At 39.5% G+C, this 15747-nt stretch overlaps 4 protein-coding genes across 4 annotated transcripts in view; 2 read left to right on the top strand and 2 right to left on the bottom strand.

Annotated features, from left to right (window-relative positions):
• The window catches only part of lrp2a (low density lipoprotein receptor-related protein 2a), a gene marked incomplete at its 5' end in the record, with an annotated part of 45522 nt that extends 39048 nt beyond the window's left edge, over positions 1–6474 (top strand). Inside the window, 16 exon segments of the mRNA XM_035676567.1 lie at positions 358–489; positions 603–734; positions 847–990; positions 1073–1238; positions 1328–1456; positions 1555–1778; positions 1944–2123; positions 2388–2507; positions 2694–2784; positions 2945–3012; positions 3525–3642; positions 3735–3855; positions 4026–4136; positions 4769–4885; positions 5148–5219; positions 5303–6474. Coding sequence (XP_035532460.1) covers positions 358–489; positions 603–734; positions 847–990; positions 1073–1238; positions 1328–1456; positions 1555–1778; positions 1944–2123; positions 2388–2507; positions 2694–2784; positions 2945–3012; positions 3525–3642; positions 3735–3855; positions 4026–4136; positions 4769–4885; positions 5148–5219; positions 5303–5476 — 2099 coding nt within the window. The 3' untranslated portion in view covers positions 5477–6474.
• Positions 6164–11915, bottom strand: LOC118339046 (retinol dehydrogenase 7-like). The gene is made up of 6 exons (XM_035676568.1): positions 11357–11915; positions 9694–9729; positions 9198–9528; positions 7967–8225; positions 6883–7046; positions 6164–6795 (listed from the first exon to the last, which is right to left on the bottom strand). The coding sequence occupies exons 1-6, from the start codon at positions 11450–11452 to the stop codon at positions 6563–6565; spliced, it is 1119 nt and encodes a 372-aa protein (XP_035532461.1). The 5' UTR covers positions 11453–11915; the 3' UTR covers positions 6164–6562.
• LOC118339401 (retinol dehydrogenase 7-like) lies at positions 11916–15054 on the bottom strand. The gene is made up of 4 exons (XM_035677007.1): positions 14742–15054; positions 13313–13571; positions 13024–13187; positions 11916–12142 (listed from the first exon to the last, which is right to left on the bottom strand). The coding sequence occupies exons 1-4, from the start codon at positions 15052–15054 to the stop codon at positions 11916–11918; spliced, it is 963 nt and encodes a 320-aa protein (XP_035532900.1).
• A 96-nt stretch (positions 15055–15150) lies between these two features.
• Positions 15151–15747, top strand: part of abcb11a (ATP-binding cassette, sub-family B (MDR/TAP), member 11a) — a 10991-nt gene continuing 10394 nt past the window's right edge. Inside the window, exons 1-2 of the mRNA XM_035677006.1 lie at positions 15151–15158; positions 15219–15279. Coding sequence (XP_035532899.1) covers positions 15151–15158; positions 15219–15279 — 69 coding nt within the window. The remainder of the gene's footprint in view (positions 15159–15218; positions 15280–15747) is intronic.

Below are 15747 nucleotides of genomic sequence, written 5' to 3'. Positions count from 1 at the left end.
AATAAATTAAATCATAACTGGTTTCCAGTACTGTTGTAGGTGGAAATATATATATATATGTTAATTTTTGAGACGAGATACTATAATTAATTATTATTATTAAGTTAGACTAAATAAAAATGCAGGAATGTGAGTTCAGTATTCTTTTATGCCTGGAAAGAAGTTTATTTAGTTCATTTATTTAGCCACTTGGTTCCACTGTGAATTCCACTGTGACTTCCACTTGCCTACACCTGATTGTGTGGAAGAATAAATGCAAGAATAAAACTATAAGAAAACATACTCTAAGTACCATACAGTTACCTCCATGAGTGTCTGGTCTGATATTCACTGTGTTTTTGTATTTGCTCCTCTCAGACCATGGCAGTGGACACGCGTGCAGTGACAACATCTGTGAACACAACTGTACCGACCTGACGGAGGGGGGCTTACTCTGTTCGTGCAGGCCCGGCTACAAGCCCAGAGCCACAGAAAGACACACATGTGAAGGTAAACGACACATCAATTAGTCTGTCACATGCTCGATCCACTTTAATACTGACACAGAAGTATTTTTCTACATTCAACTCAATTCTCTTTTTTTGTTGTGATTTTGGAAACAGATGTGAACGAGTGTGAGGTGTATGGAACGTGTCCTCAGGAGTGCAAGAACACAAAAGGCAGCTACGAGTGTTTTTGCGCTGAAGGTTTTCTCTCTTTCGGTGAGCCACATGGGACGGAGTGTGCTGCCCAGGGTAAGAGCTTGGCTTTCACACAGAGAATAAAATTCTTTACAAATGTTCCCTTTTATTAGCGAGTGAAGCCAAACTGTGCATTGATGTTGCTAATAGCATTCCTTCTGTATAGGAAACCCACCGGTGCTTCTGCTGCCAGACAACGTTCGCATCCGTCGTTTCAACCTGTCCTCTGAGCAGTATTCAGACTATGTGGACAACGCTGAGCACATCCAAGCCTTAGACTACCTGTGGGATCCAGAGGGACAAGGACTCAGTAAGATTTACTACTGTAAATGAATATTAACCCAACAAGATCTCTTAAGTTTTGACAACATTGATCCCCTGATGTGCCGTAGGTATTGTGTACTGGACGATTCTGGGTCGGGGATCTGAGTTTGGCTCCATCAAACGCGCCTACATGACCACATTTAACGATCATGGCAACAATCCAGTGAAAGAGGTCGATCTGAACCTCAGATACATCGCTAATCCTGATGGCATCGCTTTGGACTGGGTTGGCGGGTAATTCACCAAGACTATGACTTAACCACTGCAGAAGTTGCTCTGAATTAGCATTCAGTTGCTCAGTATGTATTTATCACCTTTTACAGGCACATTTACTGGACAGATTCAGGCACCAATCGAATTGAAGTGGCCAAACTAGATGGGCGGTACAGGAAGTGGTTGATCCACACAGACCTGGACCAGCCCGCTGCTATTGTTGTCAATCCGTCTCTCGGGTATGAGGCTTTACTGTAAAAACAATTTCAACAAATCATTTGCCTCCTTTATTGCTTTTTATTGTATGAAGAACTGTTGATTATTTCTGTGTTGACAGGATGATGTACTGGACCGACTGGGGCAGGAAACCCAGAATAGAATCAGCGTGGATGGACGGTCAGCACAGAGAGGTGCTGGTGAATGAGGAGGACCTGGGCTGGCCTACTGGGCTGGCTCTGGACTATCTGAATGGAAACAGGATCTACTGGTGTGACTCCAAAGAAAACATCATTGAGTCCATGAAGCCTGATGGCACAGACAGGAAGATCGTCATATCAGGAGGTCAGAACGCTGAGATGTAGAGCAGCCGGTCTGCAGAAATAGAGACAAATATGTAGTTTTATGAGCAGCACTGATCATATATCAAGTATTTTATCCAACAGTGGAGGTGATTCACCTTAAAGAGAAGAATGTGCGTTTAAAGTATTGTGTTTTTTTCTGTTTCAGACATTGGACATCCCTACAGTCTGGATGTGTTTGAGGGGCACGTATACTGGACAACAAAGGAGAAAGGTGAAGTGTGGAGGACTAACAAGTTCGGGAAAGGAAACAAAGTCAAAGTCCTGACCATCAACCCCTGGCTGACTCAAGTCCGCATTTACCAGGAGCACCGACACAACCAGTCAGGTCAGAACTCGTCAATCAGTTGTTCAGAATAAGATAGAAAATGTTTTACTATTGTATGTCATGTTTGAGGTATCACATAAACTGATGTTGGATTATTGTAGTGGCTTTTTTTGTTGCCAAAACGCTTGTGAAACATGTTAGGAAGCAGTTCTCAGTTTTAGTCAGAATTTAATTGTGTAAATCAACTGTAATTATTATGTCTTTATCAACTTGCCATTGAACAATATTTAACAGTGTTATTCTCTCTGGCCCCTTCCTCTTCAGTACCCAACCCTTGTAAGAACGTGTGCAGCCACCTCTGTCTCCTCCGGCCTAGTGGATACACCTGTGCCTGCCCACAAGGCTCCACTCCGGTGGAGTTTGACTCCAATGAATGTGACGCAGGTAAACAGCAGCCAGAGTGCATCTGCTGCCTGCACACTTGTGTTGCATCTCATTTTGCATTCATTAAAATTCCCTCCTTCATATGTGCCTGGCTGCTCCTGTGCGGTTTTTGTGGTGTGATATTGTTTTGTTGTTTTTGTTGTTGTTGTTGTTGATTCTGTGTATGCCTGGCTTTTGCTCCTGCAGCCATTGAGGCACCTGTTCCAATGCCCCTTGCATGTAGATGCATGAATGGTGGAACCTGCTACACTGATGAAGGCGGTCTGCCCAAGTGCAAGTGAGTTTAGTTATAGGTGCCATTTACACCAGTTATTGGTTGGTTCTGTCCAGTCATAACCAGTAATGCCTGATGTTTCTGGTATTCCACCTTTTTAAAATACACTTCAACGTGTTTCCTAAGAGAAAAGAAAATGATGTTTAACATGACCTTTCCACAGATGTCCATATGGTTATGTGGGCAGCTATTGTGAGATGGGAAAGTCAAGGGGCGCTCCGGCAGGAACAGGTACTGTAATTTACCCATTATCTAACCTTTTACTTATTTATTTTAGTTTACAGTTTAGTCAGTTTCTGGCACTTTTTCTCGACTCAACAAATTCTACCAACCAAAACCTGCGGTAGTCCTTCTCAGATGCATTGCTTGACATGTGGGAGTTACCGTACAGTAACAGTCATGATCCCGGCTTCACTGGGGCAGATCAAGGCCAAATGTGATGAAGTCACCCTTCTCACTTATCTACCTAAAAGCTACTCAAACCAACAAGCTGAGGGAACAGTTTGGCTCAGCAGTTGCTGAAGATGTTGACGGGCCAAAAAAACACATTTCCTTAATACATAGCCAAGTAATACTTCAATTGATCACTGTTTAACTTTTCTAATGGTTCAGCAAACTGAACGGGTCATCCAAAGGACATGAGCAGTAATGGACTAGTCAACAAAATGTTATCACAGTAGGAATGTTGTGTTGTGAAAGTGTCCAATATGTATTCAACTAAATATTGTCTGCTTTGTCTTTAGCTGTGGCTGTTCTCCTGGCCGTCATTATCATCCTGATCACTGGAGCTTTGGCTGTTGGGGTTTTCCTCAACTACAAACGGACAGGATCTTTCATCCCCTCCATGCCCAAATTACCCAGGTATCTTTGCTCTCTGCGTCTGCGTACCGAAGTTGCTGCGCGCAGAAACTTCGGATCACAGTTCAAACAGGAGTGTTTTGTTTTTCGTTCAGCCTCAGCAGCCTGGTGAAGTCTGGTGACACGGGGAATGGGGTGACGTTTCGCTCGGGTGATAATGTCGATCTCGGACCATCACACATTGGAGTGTCATTCATTGACACAGCCATGCAGATGGTGAGTCTTTATTAGTTAATATTTTAAGTGTACTGTCAGCATGTTTGACTCACAAACAAAGTGCTCTGTGTGGTATTTATTGACTCGTGTCAGCAGCAGTCGAGAATCAACTAATGATGTGTCTTTTAATGAACGTAAAAAGCAATCTTATTAATATAATGTCCCCACAGGATGATAACTTTGCCATGGAAGGTGGGAGGCAGCCAATCACATTTGAGAACCCGTTATACGCCACTGCTCCTGGAGCGTCCAGCGATCCTGCTGTCATTCATGCCACGCAGGTAAACATAAATCATTTAATGAATTTTATTTTTATGTCATACCAATATAACAATGTTGTTTGTGTCATGAGTAGCATGACGTTCATGTTCTAAAGAAACAAACAAACCACATATTGTTCAGGGTTCAGTGGTTTTCTTCCAGCAGATAGTTATCTTATGTAGTTTTACATTATAACCTCTTTATAAAACCTGATATAAATTACAATATACAACTAAATGGACCTTATTTTCAAATTTTTCTTTTTTTTCTGCAATCACATACTGTATATGTATTTAATCTATTCAAAGAGGAATTTTATTTGAAATATAGTGAATAAATGGACTGCTGTTAAGTTTGTTTTCAGAATCAAGATATAAGTTAAACAGTAGTGACAGAGACATTATCTATGGATTTAACATAAAGTGTTGATGTTTGCTGACCAGGAGAGACATTTTTTTCTTCTTTTATTCCACATGGCAGCTTCTTAAGGTCCTTTGGGCATACCGTTTGTGGTCAGAACACCGTAATGTCCATGTAGAATAAAAGTAGAATTGGTATTTTTTTGTGCAGATCATTTCAATTAAATCAGGCAGCCAATCAACTCAGTTGTCAAGGCTGATGAAACTGACCCGACAACCCACTTCTCCAACAGGTGACTGTTAATGTGAGCGGTGAACAGCTGGAGAACAACTTTGTGAACCCGGCGTATCACGGAGATCAGAGCGTGGGCGTTGTGAACACATCGTCTGTCAGCACCAAACCTGTGCAGGTGTGTTTGCTGTATACAGTATGTCTAACGCTATGTAAGCTAAACCAGTATTACACATCAGGCTGTGGACCATATTTGATAAGATGTAGTCTCTATAACTATCTATACTGTAGACTGTCAGATGAATGAAGAGTGTGAAACCTGTGAACAGAATAGTGATTCTTCTAGTCTACTAAATTATAGTGAAATTAAAATATTCCACGTTTCTGGGAACCCCCCCTTAAGTGTGATACCTTCTCTCTGTTTTGTGTTGTGTTTGCAGGAGTCAAAGTGGAGCCTTTTCAAGCGAAAATTAAAGCCAAGCGCCACATTTGAAAACCCTTCATATTCCGAGGTAACATTTCTAAGACACCAGTTACAGAAACAGAAAGTCCAGTTGTTCTTTTGGCGTGTTTAACCCTCCGCGGTGTTTCACAGATGAAGGATGAAAAGCCTGTTGGAAGCAGCGGGGACTCTTCTTCTGCCCCTGAGCCCTCTCCGTTTGTGCCCCCCGCCAAACCTCCGAAGAGGGATCGTCCGAGCACCTTTTCGCCAACCGAGGACACTTTCAAAGACACAGCCAACCTTGTGAAAGAGGACAGCGACGTATAACCCCTCTCTCGCGGACGGGAAAAAAAAGAAAAAAGAAACACACTTTGCACAGAATTTATTTTTTTATGCAGCCTGTGTACAAAACAAATTGTTTTAGGAAAGAGAAATACATTTCTATAGAATGAAGAAAAAGGTCTTCTGTGACTATGCCTTCTGACATTTCTTATGCCAATTCTTGTGTTAATGTTTTCTTTATTCTGATGTACAATATGTATATCTTTGCACTGAAGCTGCTGATAGAAATGTTAATAAATAAGTTGTATATTTGTAAATTTGAACAGGAAGATTTTGTCAGAAAAAATATCTTTGAAATAGATCCTATGAATAATTTCACATAAACACAATAACACACGTAAAAAAGAAAAGTGAGCTGCATTCTGAATGTACAGTACTTATATGATCGAAGGCTATTAGAGAAACGTGTTGAGGAATGATATTTTTTTTTGCCACTGAACGAAACTGAAGATGTATTTATTCATCTTTCAGGTTTATATACCTCATTTCAGGGCGGGGAACTAAATAAAAGCAAGAATAATTGGATTTTAACTTATGCCATTCGTTTTTCAAAGACATTATGCTCCAGTATAAACAGATGTTTAAAATGTGCATGAAGCATACTTATTGTACCTAATCAAACTAATTTCTACTTTATGTTCCCTGACTTTATGACTTTGAATCAAAATGATCTTTTTTTTTTTTTTTAAGTAAATGATATTGGAACAGTGGCCAAAATAGTTTGGAACAATACTTGAACGTGTTTGTTAACACGGAAAATGAATTTCTGTAGTTGATCTTGGAGAGCAACACGTGAGCTGAGGATGCAGTTGTAGGCAGTCGTTTTATAAACACAGTGAATAAATTCTTACTTTTACAGAATGATTTATTTTGTATCATAATGAGGACAAATAAAACTTTTATCTGTGATCATCCACAAACATGCCCATATGGTTTAAATCGCTGCTGCTGAGACATGAATGAATAAATTTCCTATTTTGTAACACAGTCTTGACACTTATTTTACCTTTTTTGTCACAATATATTTCATTCAAGCATACAGAAATATCTGTCAGTGGTTCACATTGGGTTTTAGCTGGCTGCTTGATGTGTCTGTCTAGGTGAAGGAAGAAGCAGGCTGACAACAAAGTCTGACACAAATGAAGGGAGGTAGGACAGGGGAATCCACAACAGCTTGGCATCCCAGCCTGCACTGTAACGTGTGCGTGGGAGTCGAGCCGTCAGTGCATGCTCCATACACTTGGTCACCTTAGAGATATCTGGACTGCACAAGATGCCCAAAGAGAAGTCCTGAGCTTTCACATCTGACGGGGGGGGGCAAACAAAGGAGAAGTCATTTTAGAATATTAATTTGACGCCACAGATGATTTATTAACTGTACTTCCACTCACAGTCCTCGAAGTATGTAGGTCCATAGGAGTCTTTGACATCTTGAGGGAGGCGGCTCCACAGCCTCCGCAGGTCAGCTTCAATAAGATCCCGCTGGGTAACAGCTGTCTTGAAGAAACCAGGCTCAATGATGCTCACTTTGACGCCAAACTGTTGTATGCCCCTCCTAAGCAGCAGAAGGAGATCATTTTGTTTATTTTAATGCAACTAAAAAGTCATCTTATCATTCTTATTAAAAATGTTTAATTCTTCTGTTTGGATTTCCCTTACAAAGTAGTTTTAGGTCATGTTAATGTCTAAAAAGTTTTTAAATTATTCCAATTGTCAGCCTTTTGCAACTGAATGCAGCGATAGGAAGTATCTAAAAACATTTATTCTATTACAAATTTGACAAATTTGACTCAAATAGTTTAATTTAAATAACCGTTCAAGGCCAGAAGAGGTAAAATTATCCAGTATTTAAAAAACCACAAAAACATATTTTTTTTACTTCTCTCATTAACACACAACTTCAATCCCCCAAGATTTGCATTGCAACCCTTAGGAAGGGTCCAAACCTTACATTGGGAACCACTGGCCTAAACTACCTTATAAAGTTATTAAAACTAGCTGGAGCAGCAACAACAACAGTACAACAGTACAATGTATCAGTACCAACAATCTAACAATGTCACACATAAAAATAATCATCAATCTTTCTGCACAACAAGTACTTTTACTTTTGATTCTTTTGTAGTTTTAATAAACAGGAATTTGACTGCTGGACTTACCTGTAACAGTGAGTATTTTTATATTGTTGTATCAGTACCTTTACTTAAGTAAATCATGGAAGGACTTCTCCCACTACTGACTTAACATGTCTAAGACCAAAGAAATGTTAACTGACTTCTCAGCACTTTAAACACTGAGTTTTATTCCATCAGTTATTGGCTTTTTAGTAAAAAAACATCAACTTTAGCCTGATGACAGCAGTAACATTGGCGCTAACCTCTGTACTTGTGAATTTGTTTTTACTGTCTCTACTGTTTTCAATAACTCGTATGTCCTAATTTAAAGAGCATGTGTGATCTGTTGTGTTCCCACTACCGGAGGGAGTCGGAGAAGGCTTCCACTCCAAATTTAGACAGGCAGTATCCTCCACCAGTGAGAGACAGTCTGCCCAGAATACTGGCCACATTTACCACCCTGCCCTGGGCCTTTTTCACCAGTGGGAGAAACTGGAGGGTCACATCAATGACTCCTATCAGATTCACATCCAAAACCTTTGAGAAATCCTCCACCTGCATCCATTCTGGGGGGCCAATGGGTGTGGACCTGCCAGCATTGTTCACCAGACCCCATAGACCTGCAGAGGAAAGAGCCACGATTGTTTTAAACTTCTTAACTCACTTAGTTTTAACAGTTGTACATTGTACCTAAATATACTTCTGCACACTCCACTGATCACACTGCACTAATCTCTAATTTCTGTTATCTTTGCGCACTATTTAACACATTAAGTGGAGCCTGACTCCTGCTGTAAACTCAGTTGCATATGTAGTTGTTTTTGTGTCTTTTTTATTTACATTAGGCCTGCAACTAATAATTATTTTCATTATTGATTAATCTGCCAATTATTTCGAGTGGAATGAATCACATGACAGCGTAAAAGCATCCAGACCTCACATTGGAGAGGCTTGAACCAGAGAATATTTGGCATTGTTATTTGTAAAATGACAAAAATGATTAATTAATCATCAAAGAATAAATGATCAACTCTAATTTTCATATAATCTTTCTGACACATTTTTAATTGTAATCTTATATGGCTTTTTTTCATTCCTTCTTATTCCTTCATTTTGTTGTACTGACACAGCACAACAAACATGTACTACAGAATATCATACAGCACTGTGAAGATTAGCAGTGTTGGGGAGTAGTGAACCTTAGTGATTAAACAAGTAGTTTAACTTCCTCCAGTGTGAAGTAATTGGTCTCAACACTGGAGATTAGTATGTAGCTATGTCCACTACTCAACCCAACACATCCAATCCAATAAAATATGAGTCTGAACAGCTTCTAAAACTTTGACACTATAATCTGGATCTACTTTTTTTTTTATCAACCTGTAGCTCAGATTTATGTTTAAAGAAGCTTTACTGTGTTAAAAAATGCAGCCTATGAGGTAAGTATATTCACCCTCCTCTGTGTGTTAAACACATCAGTAGGAGGATGATGAGTTGATGATGGGATGGTCCAGGTTGCCTTTATCTCTTCCAGTGCCTCACTCTGACTGGCACCCTATCTGTGTGTACCCCCTGCCGTCCGCCCGGCTCACCCTGCTGTCCGACCTCTTTGCTCACAAACTCCATCGCCCTCCTGATGCTCGAGCTGTCTGTAACATTCAGCAGGAGGGTCTTCAGTCTGGGGGAGGCCGCTGCTGCCAAATCTGCTGCACCTCTCTCTGTCAGACATGCAGCTATGATGTGGAAACCTTTTCCATCCAGCTGTCTGGCCAGCAGATTCCCAAAGCCGCTGTCACAGCCTGTGATGAACACATGCTTCCGGTTGAAGCCATGGACTTTGTAGGAATCCCTGATGTGCCAGCGGATGGAAGCGAGAGCGGCCAGAAGTAAAGCACAGGTTAAGGCCAGGTGGGACAGGATGGCCTAAAACAAACACAATCCACAGGTTAGACTGTCTGTAAATCCTGAAAGGAAACATTTTTAATGGCTCTTATATTCTGAATATTCCACACTTTCTCTTTAAAGGGTTAAATAAAAACGATAAAAACAGATGAGAATATTTATGCAAACAAAGAGAAATCAACTCACCTCTAATAAATATGACGTCAGACTGTCAGTTGACACCTGAGTGGAAAGATTTGAGATTATTTCTAAGATTACACTCACCCAAGTATGGAAGATTAACACTGAATTACCCTTTACTTTCAGGTTTGTGCTGCACGGTCCATCCTCATGAAACTTTATCCTTATTTGGAATTAGCAGAAGTAACTTAGGCTAAAAAGAAGCCCCTGAAGACCCCATACACATTATGTGTCTGCTGGTTAACTTGTGGATATGCACCATTAACACAGACCATAAACTGAAATGTAAAGAGCATTAAAGAGCACCGTAATGTCCTATTTTAACTTAAACACCCCATCACATGATCAAAATGCATCTAAAGGTGCAGTGTGTAACATTTAGGAGCATCTATTGGCAGAAATGGGATATAATGTTCATAGGTTGGTTGTCATTAATGTATAATCACCCGAAAATAAGAATAATTGAGTTTTTGTTACTCTAGAAGAAGCCCTTTTTGAGAGTTTCTACAACTCTACTGTTAGAAGCCACTAAATCCCACACACTAGTCCTTTAAACCTGAAGGCCTGTTGTCTCCAGGGCCCCCTAGTGGGTTAATCTGACCATGGCAATAACACACCTACACTTTAAACATGAATACATTATTTTAACTAAAAGCAGGGTTTGTATTTTTTTTTTTTTTTTTACATATATTCCTATAACAGAGCCCCTTTAACACAAATCATAACCCAATTATGTAACAAAAAGAGGAAGTGAGTGTAAATAAAACAATCTTGGTTGTTATATGAGAGAAATGTGACATTCATGCACTTTCATATCTTTAACTAATTACATGTATTCAAACACTGCACTTCAGTTTGAGGTACCTTATTACATCTTATAGTTCTTTAGACTTCTACTACTACACCAACATTACTGAGGGATGACAGCTGTGGTAGAAAGTCACTTTTCACATTATAATTTTACAGACAAAACATGATCAGCTCTGAAAATATTTGTTATCTAATAGTTTATTAGATGACACAACAGTAGTTAAAATAGCTCCACCTCAACCAACAGTAAAATGTACACATGAATCAGTAACATTAATCCCAGAATATAATGTATGATAATACTGTACGTAATAATGATCATATGGCCAATTCCCCTGCATAATGAATACATTTCATACATTTCCTAACAATATTTCTGTACTTTAACTGTGAATGCAGAAGTTATAGTGACTTTCCCTTAAGTGAAATATCTGAATACTTCCACCACTGTACTATATTAACGCACAAGAGATGAACTGAATGTTTGTGGCGCTCAAATCATTTAAAAACTGGACATTTCCTGGTTATATTTTGCAATCCACAAATAAAACCCAGTTCACCTCCATTGTACTGGGTCTCAGCAGCAGACACCACAAGAGATGGGAAGGAGGACTTTTAATTTGTTGTGTTTTTAGTGATCCAATCTCTTAATGCAAACACAGTGGCATCAGATTGAGCTGGTTTGTGCAAAAAAAAACTAAATAGTTAAATTAGTTCCTAAATTTTATATCAAATAAACAAAAACAATAAAGCTACTGTTCTCCTAATGAGCAAAGCCAATTAACACGTATCAAAATATGCAAAATGTGTAATAACGATACTACTACTACTACTATAAATATTAATAATGCAAACATACCATGTCTACAGTTTCCCTCTCAGTCAACAGTGGAAGCTTCAGGTGCAGTCGTGTTAGTGTCTGATGCCTCAGTGTGTCTGCAGTGTCAAGGTCCATCGTGCTGTCGATAAAACAGCGGAGGCTAAATGTTTCACTAACACGATATTGTGTAACAGACAACACCAGATGACGTGACCCCTGGTTTTGATAGCTACATTCCCCCGACCTTTTACCTTAAAGCCACTCTGAAAAACACAACAGCCCCAAAAGGTTATTCAGAGGAAAGGCCGTCTGGTTCTAAAATATTCTGGTTTAAACAGAAACAGAGGAGCCAAAGTCCACGGAGAACAAAAGATTTACAAGTTTGACATCAATATCATGTGACTTAAGAAGCAAAGGCCGCTACCTTAGATCTTATAATCAATATGGCATTCGAAAACACTAAAAATGAAGAGGCCAACATGGTTCACAATACATAAATGTTTATGTTGCGGTCAGTATTTAACATTTTATTGCATTTATAATAAAATACACAAAAATTGATCTTCAAATTATACCCATTATTCTTTCCTCCAGTAACTTATTTGAACTTCAGTGTAGGTATTTTGGGGCTGCTTTTACGGAGAACTCTGTCCATGATGCAGGTGGGCATGTACGACAGAGGCAACCATAAGAACTTCGCGTCCCATCCTGGAGAGTAGCGAGTGCGAGGGTGAACGGCGGAGATGGCGTGCTCCATACAGCCGACCACTTTCATCAGGTTCCCGTCCGTCAGCAGCTTGAACCTCGCGTCCAACATGTCCAGAGCTGAAAGGGAAGAGGAACACAGATGTGGTTTATGAAACAGGATAATTAGGATTTTACTTCCTAATTAGCTCCTAATAACGTCTTGGAAAGAGTTTTGTGGTTTGGCAACAATTATAGATAAAATACAGACATGGTTTTAGTTGGTAAAATCAAATAATGAATCACAATTAAACACTAAGCTGGTCAGGAAGCTCTACAGCTAGACACACAATTCAACATGCATGAAAAAGATTATATAAATAAAATAAACAGTCACAGACAACAGGAAAATAAATCGATATCCTGTCTGCTTCATCTGATTACTTTTACAGCTCTAACGAGCCTCTTTAATTCCCTGTTTTACATCTCTTTTAAAAACCACTTTTACATGTAACTGTTCTATCATTTTACTCTCTTAGCTTTGATAAAGTCTATATATTCTATTGGGAATTGCTGAGATTATTTTCTATTTGACTGTTTTTTGGTTAATTTCTTTTTCCTGTTTTATCACTTCACACACTTTTCAACCTTGTCTCTCAAAGTGTTATATAAATAAAGTCTATTAGGAAGAGACACAGTTGGTTTTGGGTATTAATTTGAATCTGAATGCAGCAATTTGTCTCCTCTGCATTCTACCTGGGAACTTACAACAATAATTCAAGCTATAATAAATAAATAATAAATAAAATAATAAATCTGTGAAGCATTTTTTCCTCTAATAGCAAACAAATCGATGAATAGATAAACAAATAAACCTCCTGGTTGAAATGCAACCTCCAAATACTGAACAGTGGAGAGATTCATAGCAAAGCTTTAAGTGAAAACAGATGTGTGACTTATGAATAAAATATAAAGCGATAATGTGTATTATCATTTATTAATAAAAAGGTGCAGTCACTCACATGCCCCCAAGAAACCGTGTCCATACTCGTCCTTCACATCCTGAGGCAGTCTGTCCCAGAGCTTTTTCAGGGAACTTTTCATAATCCCTGTATCAGTCACATTGGTCTTGAAGAAGCCTGGCTCAATGCACGCCACCTTTATTCCAAATGGACCCATGTTTAATCTGGAACACAAAGAGGGAGGAGGAGGAGGAGGAGGAGGAGGAGGAGGGGGTTCGCTGTAAGTCAAGACCACACTCGTGAGAACAACAATATCTGTACAGCATGAACAAGTTACATCTCCACTCACCGCAGGCTGTCGTTGAAGGACTCCACGCCGAACTTGGACACGCAGTAAGGTCCCCCAAACGGGCTGATTCGCCCAAACACGCTGGCGACGTTCACCACTCTGCCTCTGGACTTCTTGATGAGAGGGAGGACGCTCAATGTCACGTCGATGACGCCGCACAAGTTGACAGACAGCATGGCCTTGTAATCGTCTATAGTGAGCCAGTCGGTTGGACCGGACGGCACCGAGACTCCGGCGTTGTTCACAACCGCCCAAAGGCCTGGAGAAACACGAGATAATGGACTCAAGGAGATGAGATTATTATAGATAGATAGATCATAATATAAATCATAATACAGTTTCTTTTTCTTTCTCGCAGGTCACTCTTTAGCTTAAAGCATAAAAACTAGAAACGAGGGAAACAGATAACCTGGCTCTGACTGGAGGTAACAAAATCTGCCTTCCAGCACCTCTAAAGAGCTCCAATTAACATTATAGTCAAGTCAAATTTTATACATACAGCCTCCTCATGGGGCTTTAAAATCTGCAGTGAGGAAAAACTCCCACAAAAAAACCTTTGAAAAAGGGGGGAAAATTTAAGAAACCCTCAGGAAAAGCCACAGACAGACGGACTATAGATGTTGAATGTACAGAACAAACCAACAAAGTTTCATTATATACGTAATTTGAGGAGACAATTTCTGATACATGAAGATGATGAAATATATGTGAAGAATGTGGATCCAGTAGGACACTGAAACAACTTTGTGTGAAAAAAACAAAACAACTATTTCACCTGATTTCTGAATTCCTGAGGTCTTCGCTGGTTGAAAAATCACAACAAGACACACCAGGAAGTCACTGTGCCCAGTAGATAAAGTGTTTTGTGCACATATTGTCATTTTTAAGATATACCACGTTAATCAGTGAGTTTAAGAGGTGCTGGTAGATGGATTTTGTTGCATTTGGACAGAGTCAGGCTAGCAGTTTCCCCCGGTTTCCAGTCTTTGTGTTAAGCTAAGCTAAACTGGGTATAGTACATTATGGTATGGAATATTGCACAGTAGGTAAGGTTTGTAAACAGTGTATAATAGTAATAGTGACTGAAGAGAGTCCGGGGGTTGGGGTGGTTGGACTATGAAATCAGTGCATGTGAGAGTTCAGGGTGGTTATTGCTTTTGGGAAGAAGCTGTTTTTGAATCTATTAGTTTTAGTCCTAATGCACCTGTAGCGCCTCCCTGAGGGCAACAGGTCAAACAGGTTAACAGGAGTAGAGAGTGGAATCAATCTTCTAAAGCTAAGTTTGTTGAAAGCAAATAAATGTATTTTAAATTGCTAAACTATTCCTTTAAAGTCAGAGTGTTTTATATAAAATACATTATGTTTCACACATAAGAGACATTGTTAACAGTGTAATGTGATCTCCTATAGATGAAGCCAAGCCTCTCACCCTTCTCTCCAACCAGAGTCTTGATGAGTGCTGCTGCTTTGCCGACACTTTCAGAGTCGGTGACGTCCAGGTGAACCGTCGCCAGTCTGTCAGAGCAGTTCTTCTTCAACTCGTCTTCACCTTTCTCTGTGTAACAAGCTGCGATCACACAGAAGCCCAGCTGGTCCATGTGCCTCGCCAGGAGATTACCAAACCCAGAGTCACAGCCGGTGATGTAGACGTATTTATCTCCCTTGTTGGACACTCGTTTGCTCTCCTTGTACCAGCGGTAGAGAAACCAGAGAGCCACTGGACCGAGGACGTACAGGAACATTTTCCTAAAGGCAAAGAAGATCATACATCATACTGATACTCATACTAATATATTTACATTGTATAGATGTATAATATTAATAATATATATAAAATTATGACAGAGTTGCTTCAGCAGATTTTTTTTTTTTAAATTACACAAAACTTTGATTCAAATATTAAAAGAGAAAAATTGTGCAAATGTGCCACAGACAGAACATTTAATCAGCATAAGAAGAGCCACTTAATTGATTATTATTATTATTACTACATTATTACATTACTGTGCAACATTTTACCATTTATTAGACAAACAATCCCTTTAGTGGTTTTTCTGGAGCTCTCGAATGTAACACACAATCTTCTTCAGCAGGCAGAGTTTGCCTTTGTTGAACCTCACTGATATTCTGGAGACTAGTAGAGATTTTAATCAGCTGATGAAGATCATGTGTCACAATCAAAAGCTCCAGAGCAGCTAATGAGTCCGAGGTCAAGAATTCAACTTTCAATCTCATGTTTTTTTTTTTTTTTGTTTTTTCCTAATCTGCCGTATTAAAGCACGGTGAAATTCCCCTCAAGTGTGGATCAATAAAGTCTTATCTTAACAGATAACTTTTTTTATAACCTCAGCAGACCCCTTTACAGTCCTGGAAATATTGTTTTTGATCTAATGACATTTTACAACTACAGCAATAGTTTTTAGTGCCGGCCCTCT

The sequence above is a fragment of the Morone saxatilis genome, unplaced genomic scaffold (genome assembly GCF_004916995.1).
Source record: "Morone saxatilis isolate NCDOM2014 unplaced genomic scaffold, NCSU_SB_2.0 Contig5, whole genome shotgun sequence".
Lineage (NCBI taxonomy): Eukaryota > Metazoa > Chordata > Actinopteri > Moronidae > Morone > Morone saxatilis.
This window is presented reverse-complemented; position numbering and strand designations above follow the sequence as displayed.